Raw genomic sequence first — 12,441 nt, forward strand, 5'->3', positions numbered from 1 at the left:
CATTTTGCCTGGCATGCTAATGATGCTGCTAGCTCACTGCCTTAATAATAATAATAATAATAATAATCCTTTCTGCTATAAGGCACAAGGCCTGAAATTTGTGGGGAGGGGGTAAGTCAATCACATCAACCACAGTACTTCACTGGTACTTAATTTATCAATTCTGTAAGGTGAAAGGCAAAGTCAACCTTGGCGGAATTTGAACTCAGAACATGGACAGGCAAAATATGGCTAAGCATTTTGCCTGGCATGCTAACAATTCTGCCAGCTCACCACCTTGCATGTCTTCTTCATAATAGTAAATCTAAGCACCACTGTGGAACTGTTATGGTGTTATTTCCAGCAGCATGTATTGCTACTATGCAACGTTGATTGATTAAGATAGAAGCGAGATTGGTAGCACGAACACCAAGAATGTTGAAAGAGTAGCCTAAACTGTAGCCACTGGAAGACAAACAAGGCATCACCTACCCAAGTTTATAATGTTGTTTGCTTGATATCGCAGTATTATGGTAAGATTGCATTTTTTAAATCATTTAAACTGATTATCAGCTGTTCTACTTCATGTTCTCCACACAGGTTATGACTTTAATATATTGTTTAAGCATACAACATTCTTGGTGTTTAACTATAAACTTTCATACTGTTTATAGACAAAGTATACTGTTATTTTGATATTTGTAGTGTAATACAAGAAAAGTGTGTGTGTGTGTATATATATATATATATATATATATATATATATATATACACACACACATACACACACTTATAAGTAGGTATTATTTGTAATGTGATGTAGTTATAATAGAGTTATATATTCAGACTATATTGCTAAGGCTCTTCTACACTACTTTATAAATTATGTTGAGTCAAAAGTTTTGCAATATTTTGGTAACTTATTTGCTTTATTCATCAAGTTGCAACAAAAGCAGCCAAAGCATTCAAAGTTGTAGAGACCATCATGTTGCACTGTCTGAAGCGACCTTTCCACCAATTCTTTGATCCCTTACTGATACTGGTTCTTGTCCTTCAAGGCAAAGAACTCCTTCACTGAAGCTTCCACCTTCACTTTGTTAACGAAGCATCACGTGCACAAGAAGTGAGCCATAGATCAGAACAAGTAATAATTTGAGCGAGATATTTTTCCACAATCTTAATGTGCATAAGCAGTGGTTAAGCAAGGGTTAAATTCTGGAACTTGTCGCCAAACCTGGGTGTTTTAAACACAAGGTGATGCTCTGTGTCTGGTGAAATTATGAGGGGAAATTCACTACAAGTTTGCTCTGGACAGTCGAACAATCAATATCCACTTTTCCTATGCCACTGTGCAGCAAAAATAGCCAGCATCGGTTAACAGAAAGTGAAGTCTTCTGCAGCAAGACAAGCAAGACCGCATACTGCTCAAATGACCTGGAATAAGCTCCAGGAACTTGACAGAATTGAACTGATGCCAGACCCAGCATATAGTCCAGCCCTAGATCCCTTGGATTATAACGTGTTCTGATCCATGGCTCACTTCCTGCGCTTGTGATGCTTCATCAATCAAGAGGAATTAGAAGCGTCAGTGAAGGAGTTCTTTACCTTAATGGACAAGAATGGGTGTCAGCATGGGATCAAAGAACTGGCAGAAAGGTGGCTTCAGACAGAGCAACACGATAGTCTCTGCTATGTTGAATGCTAGGCTGCTTTTGTTGTAACTTGACAGATAAAGCAAATAAGTTACCAGAATATTACAAAACTTTTGACTCAATACAATATTACATTATAATTCATGTTCTGCACTATTTATAAACTTACTATATATTCTCAACTAACCATAACTATTTTACATGAACAAAGATCAGATTTGCCTTGTAGTATGACTGGCCTTCGTGCAGGTGACACGTAAAAGCACCTACTACACTCTCTGAGTGGTTGGCGTTAGGAAGGGCATCCAGCTGTAGAAACTCTGCCAAATTTAGATTGGAGCCTGGTGTTGCCATCCGGTTTCACCAGTCCTCAGTCAAATCGTCCAACCCATGCTAGCATGGAAAGCGGACGTTAAACGATGATGATGATGATGATGATATGCTACTGACTTATCCTATAGTATATAACTAGGTATTGTGAAGAGTTATATTAGTGCATAATAAAGCTGTGTTATAGAATGGTTACTAAATATACAGCAGTATTAACACACTATTATACTAAACCTATACGTCTCATATTCTCTGTAGTGTCAATACATTCTTATCAGATATAACATTTTGTTTTTTTCCATACAATGTTCAAGTTTATCATATTAAGTTCAGCACACCCTGTTTCATTACCCATAGTATGCCACTGACATACACACACTTCAATACTGAAATATCAAACATAGTAAGTAAGAAACCTTGTGTGTGTGTGTGTGTGTATATCTATATATATATATATATATATATATATATATATAGTAGCCAGTCTTTACAGGATAATTCCCTGCCATTCTGTACAGAAATACTTTTAATTCCTTCTTCAAGAGACATACTAAAGTTTAGATGAAGCCATACATCAGAACAATTAACAGGCCATTACAGTGCAAGTGGAAGTGTCATTGTTGTTGTTGTTGAGTAATTCTGAGCTGACCCATGACCAGAGTTTTGGATTTGGTACCCCATACCTTATAAGAAAGGAAAAAGTTATTTTTTCTTCATTTCTTTTTTTTGGGGGGGGAGGAGGAAACTTATTTCTGTATTTTACATAATAGAAATTGTGATCCCCACATAATTTTTTAAAAAATTTCCTCATTTTTACATTTCTGCCCTCCCACCCCAATTCTGTAACTTTTTCTTCCTTTTTCCATGAAGTATGGCATGCCTAATCTAAAACTCCAGGCCCATGATATGTGTCAACTTCAGTGATAGAATAGGTGACACAGATACAGTAGCCAAAAACACATATTTTTGATATTGGTTCAAATCAAACTTTTAGAACATGATTAGTTTTCAAATCATAGTTGTCTCATTTTTATGGTAGGAGAGTGGAAGAGATTATTCTTGAATTTAACAATTTAACCCTTTAGCATTTAAACCAGTCAAGTCCAGCAAAAAATATTCTACCTGTTTCATGTTCAAACTGGCGAAATCCAGCCTCTCGCACATATTCTACAACTTCATTCTAAAATTAAACAATCACATCATAAAAATCTCAAGCTATGAGATAATGCATGATTAATTAAAAACAATGTGGATAAATAAGTATTACATTTGGTAGAATAATCTGAATACTAAAAGGTTAAAAATGAGGTGTCTTCATTAGTTTTAAAGATAGTACTGGAGTGTGTAAAGAGAAACTTGGTTGCTGTACTGTGCAGATGATGGTTCATACAATTGGTGACATAGCTGTTGTTGAGTAATCCCTTTTAAATAAATATTAAAGAAACCTCCAAATTTTGCACACGACATATGATGTAAACCAGTGATTCTCAACAAAGGTCTTTATAAGATTTTTGGGGGGTCCATACAACAAAATAGTATATTGGAGATCCACAAGAGTATTTTATGGGCTCCTGAAAACAATTAGCCCTAGATGTATGTATTGATATGTACTGCAAGAAACAGCTTGGTTTCTTTCTCTGACATTTTATGTAGATGAACCTACACAAGTTAATGTGTGAAAAACAAATTAGGAATTTTGAAAGAACTCATTTTTAAACATCAAATGGCTATGGCGGTCCATCAGAATAAAATAGTAATCAAGAGAGTCTATACATAATAAAATGGTTGAGAACCCCTGATATAAACAGACATGTCTATTTCTCAGCAACAGTATCAGTTTAACCATTCTGTGCTTGTTTTGAGGACATATTGTTTTAAGACTTGAAGACTTAAACTATGTGTTGTCCTTATTTGGAGAGACACATGATCCTAAGACTTTAAAACTTAAAATGTGGCCCTTCTATGCTTAATTTAGTGTCTTGTTGTCTTAAGACCTGAGATATGTGGTCCTCGTTTTAAAGTGGAGAGTTGAATGAAAAATGTCTGACCACCTCATAAGCAGATTAAAGTAGTTATGTGAATGCTCAATGAATTTAGGTGGTGGAAGTGTTGCTGATGAGGATAGTGATGGCGTTGGTGGTGGTGTTGATGGTAGAGGGTGATGTTGGTGATAATGGGAATGTAGGTGTTGGCAGCAGTGTTAGTATTAGTATTAGTGTTTTTGGTATTATCGTAATGGTATTGTTGTTGTTTAGTCCCAAGTTAACTCTGATATAGCAGACTGAAGATCAAAAGCATTCCAACATTGATCCTCTTGTCTTTTTTCTAATACCATTTTTTAAGATGGTAGAATAAGGTTTAAAGGATATTGGTTTGATATTTCTAGCTATTCAATCACAGAGGCACCTTTGTTGGCTCAGTAAAGTTGAAGAGAATACATAGGATTTGAGAGAAAGAAGAGAGAAAGAGAGGGCGGGATAAAAGCAGACACAGATACAGAAGGGGAGAGAGAGAAGAGAAAACAGACAAAGACAAATAAACAGGAAAATATACAGAGAGAGAGAGGGATGGAATAAGACTGACAAAAGAGATAAGGATTAAGAGACAAGAAGAAAAAAAACAAGAATCCCTATTCCCTTTCCCTTCACTTTGGTGAGAAATATATCCATGATATAAAGAACAGCAACAACTTCAGCACCTTCTAGCAACGTTGTGTTACTAGCACTTGTGTACAGAGGACTGTATATTAATGATACAAAACCTTACTCATTTCTTTGCAGGAAAAATAATCAGCATGATAAGGTACAGGTCACTGCTACATCTGCTCCACCTAATTGTAAATAAGTACCATGGGGTAGTACAATGCAGTGCTGTATCTTCTCCAGTTGTAAATAAGTACTTTGGTAATGTACAGCTCCCTCCTCATCTAATTATGAATAGGTACCATGGTAAGGTATGATTTACTGTTGTACTCTGTCCACCTAATTGTAATAAGGGACCATGATAAATATATGCCATAGTAGAGTACTTTGCAGCCTCACCACCAGCTGTAAAGAAACACACAGGAGAGGCATTGTTTACATAGGTTTAAATAGTTACCACGAGGAGGTACACCCAGCTGGCTGTGATGGGATATAATGGATAAGTTATAATAGATATAAACAGCCCCTCAAGCAACAAATAAGTACTATGGCAGGTACAGTCCATTCGGGCGTCAATAAGTAGTATGGGAATGTTGAGAGAGTTCTTTAGAATTGACTTGGTTATGAGAAAACAGTGAATTTATGGAATAAAGAGTCTGAGATAAAATACTATATTTTCCAGCATTTAAGTCAATATAGTATATAGTGTAAACATTGAAACATCATTATTATTTTCCCAAATCCTGCTGTATTCCACAAGGAATTTTTAGCCCTTTGTCTCTGTGTATAAGTTGTCTCTGTGTATATGTTGTCTCTGTGTATAAGGTGACCTACCTTTTATGGCTGTAAAATTTTGGTCTGAAAAATTTGACTTGTATGTTTGAAAATATTGAACATTTGTAGGGAAAGTTTTAGTTGGTATAGAGCACTGGTTTTCAACCTTTTGTACTTCAACCCCTTTCATGGAATGGTGTTTTACAGTCTGTGTTCATGCTTTTGAAAGAGTAAAAAGAAAAAAAAGAATAAACAACAATAATCCAGCAGATTGCTTTGATCAAACTGAAGCCTATTTTGCACAGCTGCTTATTGCCCGTGTTTTCTTATAGTATCCTATCCAGCATATACCACTTTTTAGTTACTAATACCCTCTCTGTTAATTTTTTATGAAAATTACTGAAGAAGATAAGGACTTATAAACTGAAATTATATCAACCATGGCACACCATCAACCATGTCTCAGCTCACTGATAACATAATGTTTACACCCAGTTAAGAACCACTGGTATAGTGTTGGGAAAAAAAGGAGTCAAGTAAGGGCAGACTGGTGTGTAAGGGGATTAACAAATAAATAGGTATGAATTAACTTGTGAGGGATTACAGTAAGGGGGGGACAACAGCAGTTAGATCAAGTTATACATGTGTATATTGGTGAGTGGGGGATATGGAACAACAGCAATTAGGTAAGGTAAATAAGAGTAGAACATAGAGTAATAGTAATTAAATCATGATGAATTGGTGTAGACTGTGAGATAACATCAATTAGAATATAGTGAACAGGTGTGAAGTGTGTGTGTGTGGGGGGGGAATGAATTAAAGTATGGTGAACTTGTGTAGAGTGTCAGGTAGCATAAATTTGAATCTGGTGAAGCGGTGGGAAGTGTGGGATAATAGTTATAACACCAGTGTGCTACATATATGTAAGAATAATAAAAAAAGAAAAAATCCTTTTGAGGTGAAAACAATAGTAGTATGTCTTTGACACTGCAGCAAATGTAACATCAACAACAATAACAATTGACTGAAGAACCCCTGCTTCTAAGCAAGTAGTCAAGACAAACAGATTCAAACAAAACAATAGGATTATTGGAAAAATTCCATGTGGTTAAAAAAGCATTCGGGGAATGAAGGGAAAAAGAAAAAAAGGGAGCATCACATTGTTAGAGCTAAAAAAAAGACCCATAATGGCTGTTATGCCATGGGAATTGATAACAACAAGTCATTGTATGAGACGCAAGAACAGTGACAAAATATCAAAAAGGAATACAATCTCTTTAAAATGAGATCTTTGACAGGGAATGTGACTCAGATCCGTCATACATACAAGAAATACTGGTTCAATTACAGCTTGCTTATCTGGCTCATAGAATTACGGGTTACGTTAGCAACAGACTGAGACAGTGGTCCACTTTGGTCCACTCAGATCCACTTTGGTCCACTCAGATCCACTTTTGATTTTTGATATATCGTTGTTAAAGTTCAGAATTTTTCCCTCCATTTACTTCTCCTTTGAGTTTTTTTTTTGTATCTAGAAGAAAAAAGAATTAGTGAGATCCCAAAGTTTTTCACAGATTAAAAAAAAAGAAAGAAAAAAAAATTACACTGTAAAACACAATTTTTGTTCTTAGGTAGCAACTATTATTTCCTATTTGCTTACTCCTAGAAAGTATGAAAAATGGCTAATATTTCCTTCAAACATTGCTTATGTTACATTTATTCAAAGCCCAAAGAATTCCTCTCAACACATGGCTATGATGCTCCCCCACTTCTGCTCCTGCTCATCATCAGAGATGCACATATTGTTAGACAGTAAGGGACATGCTCAAGTGGTTATGGTCAAGTAATCAATAAAGTAAATTTGTGGTATTGAGCAGAATATTTGCTATAATGTTATTTCAGCTTCAGCAACTCAGCTCTGAATCTGTCAGAAATGTAACTGAAAATAGGCTTCAAAGCATTGACATCCCAGGTCACAAAAGCAAAGTTTGAAGGGAATAGTAGTCATTTCCTTTTCTAGATAGAAGCAAGTAGGACATACCACTTACTGACCAAAGACAGAAAAAAATAAAAAGTTTTGTTACATAGTGTTATATATACATTGTTAGCAACAAAAGCAGTATTAGTTCAGAATAGCATTCTGTATATCTTACTTAATGTGGATATACTACTGTAAAAAGTCACATCACTAGCATTTATCTTTTTAGCACTTATAGATCTATACCAGATGCTTTCTCAAGACAAATATCACAGCAGTTTTCAAGTACATCAACACTAAGACACAGATTATGTAGGACCTTGGCACACCTTCAGCTCACTGATGATACAATATCTAAACCAGGTTTTAAGAGTGGTCTCTAAACTATCTCCTATTCTTTTGTCAATTATCCCACTTTCTTGGAATTCTCCAATATTTGTTTCCTGATCTCACTCTTTTCTGCCTGTCCTATTCTGCCTCAACTTTCCTTCCAGGCACCTCATCCCTATTCTGTGCCTCAACTTCTCTATTAACAGTTTACATGCCCTTCTCTTGACATTCAAGCTGATCCATCTTTGCAGGCATTGGACTGAGTGGTCAACCAAAGGTGGGCACAACTCAGTGAATGTTATGGTTACACAAAATATGAAACATTGTTTTACAAAGGAAATGTCATATTTACATAATGCAAGTGTGGCTGTGTGGTAAGAAGCTTACTTCCCAACCGCATGGTTCCGGATTCAGTCCCACTGCATGGCACCTTGGGCAAGTGTTGTCTACTTTAGCCACAGGCTAACCAAAGCCTTGTGAGTGGATTTGGTAGACAGAAACTGAAAGAAGCCCGTTGTATATACGTATACATATTTATGTATGTGCATGTGTCTGTCTTTGTCCCCACTGCCATCACTTGACAACCAATGCTGATGTGTTTATGTCCCCATAACTTAGTAGTTCAGCAAAAGAGTCTGATAGAATAAGTACTAGGCATACAAAGAATAAGTCCTGGGGTCAATTTCTTCGACTAAAACCATTTAAATCAGTGCTCCAGCATGGCTGCAGTCAAATGACTGAAACAAGTAAAAGAATAAAAGAATAACAGACTGAAACAGTTGTATATCAAGGACTGCATTATTTAATGATCCTTTATTTTCTTTTTTACAACAGCAGGGTAATAAGCAGAAAAAGATTTGGTTGCTATTTCTAGCAGATCACATGAGAATGTTGTCTCAGTCATTGGCTCATATATTTCATCTGGTCATATCCACAAGAAAAACTGAACTCAGTAGTATTTCAATGAATTATTTAGTGAACTACACCACACTGTGATACTTACAGCTTCAAGCACCAATGTGAGAGCCTCTATGCAATTGATTGCCATACTAGAAATAGCAGCCAAACCTCTCTCAGATCACATTCTACTATCATGATCATGATCATCGTTTAACGTCCGCTTTCCATGCTAGCATGGGTTGGACGATTTGACTGAGGACTGGCGAACCAGATGGCTGCACCAGGCTCCTATCTGATCTGGCAGAGTTTCTACAGCTGGATGCCCTTCCTAACGCCAACCACTCCGAGAGTGTAGTGGGTGCTTTTATGTGCCACCGGCAAAAGGGCCAGTCAGGCGGTACTGGCAATGGCCATGCTCAAATGGTGTTTTTTATGTGCCACCTGCACAGGAGCCGGTCCAGCGGCACTGGCAATGATCTTGCTTGAATGTTTTTTCACGTGCTACCGACACAAGTGCCAGTAAGGCGACGCTAGTAACGATCACGCTCAAATGGTGCTATTTACGTGACACCAGCATGGAAGCCAGACAGCTGCTCTGGCAATGATCACGCTCAGACGGTGCTGTTAGTGCTCCACTGGCATGGGCGCCAGTCATCGAATTTGGTTCAATTACGATTTCGATTTCACTTGCCCCAACAGGTCTTTGCAAGTAGAGTTTAGTGTCCAATGAAGGAAAGGTTGGCATGGGAGTCGTTGAATTTGGTTCGATTTCGATTTCACTTGCCTCAACAGGTCTTCGCAAGCAGAGTTTAGTGTCCAATGAAGTAAAAGTGCAAATAAGTGGGCTGGCTACACCCCTGGCAGAGGCCACAGATTATGGTCTCACTTGGCTTGCTGGGTCTTCTCAAGCACAGCATATTTCCAAAGGTCTCAGTCACTAGTCATTACCTCGGTAAGGCCTAATGTTCGAAGGTCATGCTTCACTACCTCATCCCAGGTCTCCCTGGGTCTACCTCTTCCACAGGTTCCCTCAACCGATAGCATGTAGCACTTTTTCACACAGCTATCCTCATCCATTCTTGCCACATGACCATACCAGCGCAATCATCTCTCTTGTACACCACAACTGATGCATCTTAGGTTCAACTTTTCTCTCAAGGTACTTACACTCTGTCGAGTATGCACACTGACATTATACATCCATCGGAGCATACTGGCTTCATTTCTTGCGAGCTTACACATGTCCTCAGCAGTCATGGCCCATGTTTCACTGCTATGTAGCATGGCTGTGCGTACACATGTGTTATACAGTCTGCCTTTTACTCTGAGCGAGAGGCCCTTTGACACCAGCAGAGGTAAGAGCTCTCTGAACTTTGCCCAGGCTATTCTTATTCTAGCAGCTACACTTTCAGCGCATCCCCCACCCGTGCTACTGACTTGGTCACCTAGGTAACGGAAGCTTTCAACTACTTTTAGTTTTTCTCCCTGGAATGTGGCAAAAGTTGTTCTCTACACATTTTCAGTGTTTATTGCTCCTGTACATCTGCCACATACAAAAACTATCTTCCCAGTTAGCCTTCCTTTGATATTGTTGCACCTCTTATGTGTCCATAGCTTACACTGGGTACATCTTATAGAGTTTCTACCTACGCCTTTTCTACAGATCGAGCAGGGCCATCTACCTGAAGGGGTTTGTGGTTTGTCTACCTTCCTACTTATTAGGACTTTGGTTGAAAAACCAGGATGGTCACAGCAGGAAAGCTTTTAATTATAGATGAGCTTACCGGGGATAGGCAGATCTCTGAAAACAAAAACAAGGTGCTGTACAGTGGAACTAAACCTAAGACAACATGGTTGTTTAAGTAAGCTTCTTAAGTACATTACATATTTTGTAGTCTAGCTGACCATTGGGGTACCACTGATGACTTTGCGACCAGATCCCTCCACCTGTCTCTGTCTTCTGCCTCTCCCATCTTTAGGCCTGTCCACTCACAGATGTTGTTTTCCCACCTCTTTCTCTGCCTGCCTCTGCATCTGCCACATTCGACTGTTCCCTGAAGGATTGTTTTGGCCATCCCTTTGAGCGGGTGACATGCCCAAACCATCTGAGCTTGTGATTCTTTACTGTGGTTGTACACAGCCAAAAACAAGCCAAAAAAAAAACCCCAAAATAACAAAACAAGACGGTCATAACTGGAATGGTTTTGACCGCAGTTCTACTGAATCAGAACTGATCTTAAAACAACAATGACTAAACAATTTTTACCAAATATTTCCCTACACATGCATATTGTATCTTAGTGCTCCAGTTCAAATTTGGGGTTTTCATTTATATGAGATCAAGAAAATATTCAGAATAATTTCTGACATGTTCAAAGGACAGTTTAAAAAAAATCAAACATTACCTTGTAAAATCATGTGATCATGTGCCTGACCAGACTATCAGATATTGTTACACATCGCTGGTCACAATATGCTTTGCATCATTTTAGCCTTCAGTGATGCCACCCTGATGGCTAGGCAAGCAGGCCAATGTTCCCCACTGCTTGAAAGAGGGACTGGAGCAATGTAAAATGAAGTGTTTTGCTCAAGAACACAATGTACTGTCCAGTTTGGAAACTGAACCCACAATCTGTCGATTGTGAATGCAACAGCCTAACCACTAGGCCATATGCCTTCACATCTGGTAAAATATAAAATGAAAATATGAAATAGGAATTCATACTCACCCTGGCTTTGATCTGTCTCTGCCAAGCAGCCTATTAAAAGAGATAATTATTCTGAGGTTAATAAACGTATTTTATTTAGGCACAAGGTCAGCAATTTTAAGGGGATAAGTTAGTTGAAAAACATCAACTCTGGTAATAGACTGGTATTATTTTACTGGCTGCAAAGGGATGAAAGGTACAACTGACCTCAGTGGGGTTCAAACCTATAGAGTTGGAACAAATGACACAAGCATTTTTCTGACGTGCTAACAATTCTGCCATTATTATTTCCTAATTCTTCAGAAATGTATGTATGATTTACATAGTTATAGTTTGTTTTTTTTACCTAACACCTAATCATATTGTTTTCTTTTACACAAGGTCAAGGAGGTATATGTATGTAACAGCAGTTCTATTCTAGAGCCTCTTTTGGTCATGGATCTGGAAAGTCCCTTGCTATGATGTAAACCAATTTGTTTTTGTGTATGTGTGTGTGAAAGACTCCCTCTTCACACAACTGTTGACATCCAAGAGAAAGGCAAATCTGATAGAATTTGGCACCAATGTTCATTTACCACAAGCAGGATGAACCTCACTATCAACCAAATTTACCATGAAGATTAACCCACCAACTTTACCAAAGGAAGATCGGTAATCTTTCTCTGTCTGGTGGTTATGAAACAGTAAATGATGTGATGGATGTTTTAGTTGTATTTCTGTTCCTGCAAACAGAGTAGAAGGTACAAGACTGTATCTTTGATAGGTGAAGTGTATAGTGACTGGGTTTTGGTGCTGTTCAAAGAAACAAGGTTGTCATGGTTCATTTGAGAATGCACGTGAAATTTCTTCTATTTATGGGGACAGCGTATGTCTGGCATGGAGCATCAAGGTTATTGCATGTGGATGATATCAGTATGTGTAAGGTTAAGAAGTAATAACAGCTAGTAACGTTTCCATAAGAGAGTATGTGAGTGTGGGAGTTCTTATTAAATAACAGCATGTAAGTCATTAATGTAGAAAAGAAAACAGTGTGGAATATATACCAAGACTTAGTGAACAGCACACTTGACTGAGATATTACCCACTAGGTTAACATGCAAAACAATACACACACACACACACACATATATATATATATATATATATAT

The 12,441-nt window shown here is 37.8% G+C and overlaps 1 protein-coding gene across 1 annotated transcript in view; it reads right to left on the minus strand.

Moving 5' to 3' along the window:
* Window positions 1–2,373: 2,373 nt before the first annotated feature.
* Window positions 2,374–12,441, minus strand: part of LOC106870607 (protein canopy 4) — a 26,218-nt gene continuing 16,150 nt past the window's right edge. Inside the window, exons 6-7 of the mRNA XM_052967810.1 lie at window positions 11,315–11,344; window positions 2,374–6,908 (exon numbers count right to left, since the gene is read on the minus strand). Coding sequence (XP_052823770.1) covers window positions 6,853–6,908; window positions 11,315–11,344 — 86 coding nt within the window. The 3' untranslated portion in view covers window positions 2,374–6,852. The remainder of the gene's footprint in view (window positions 6,909–11,314; window positions 11,345–12,441) is intronic.

This window comes from Octopus bimaculoides, chromosome 5 (assembly GCF_001194135.2).
Source record: "Octopus bimaculoides isolate UCB-OBI-ISO-001 chromosome 5, ASM119413v2, whole genome shotgun sequence".
Lineage (NCBI taxonomy): Eukaryota > Metazoa > Mollusca > Cephalopoda > Octopoda > Octopodidae > Octopus > Octopus bimaculoides.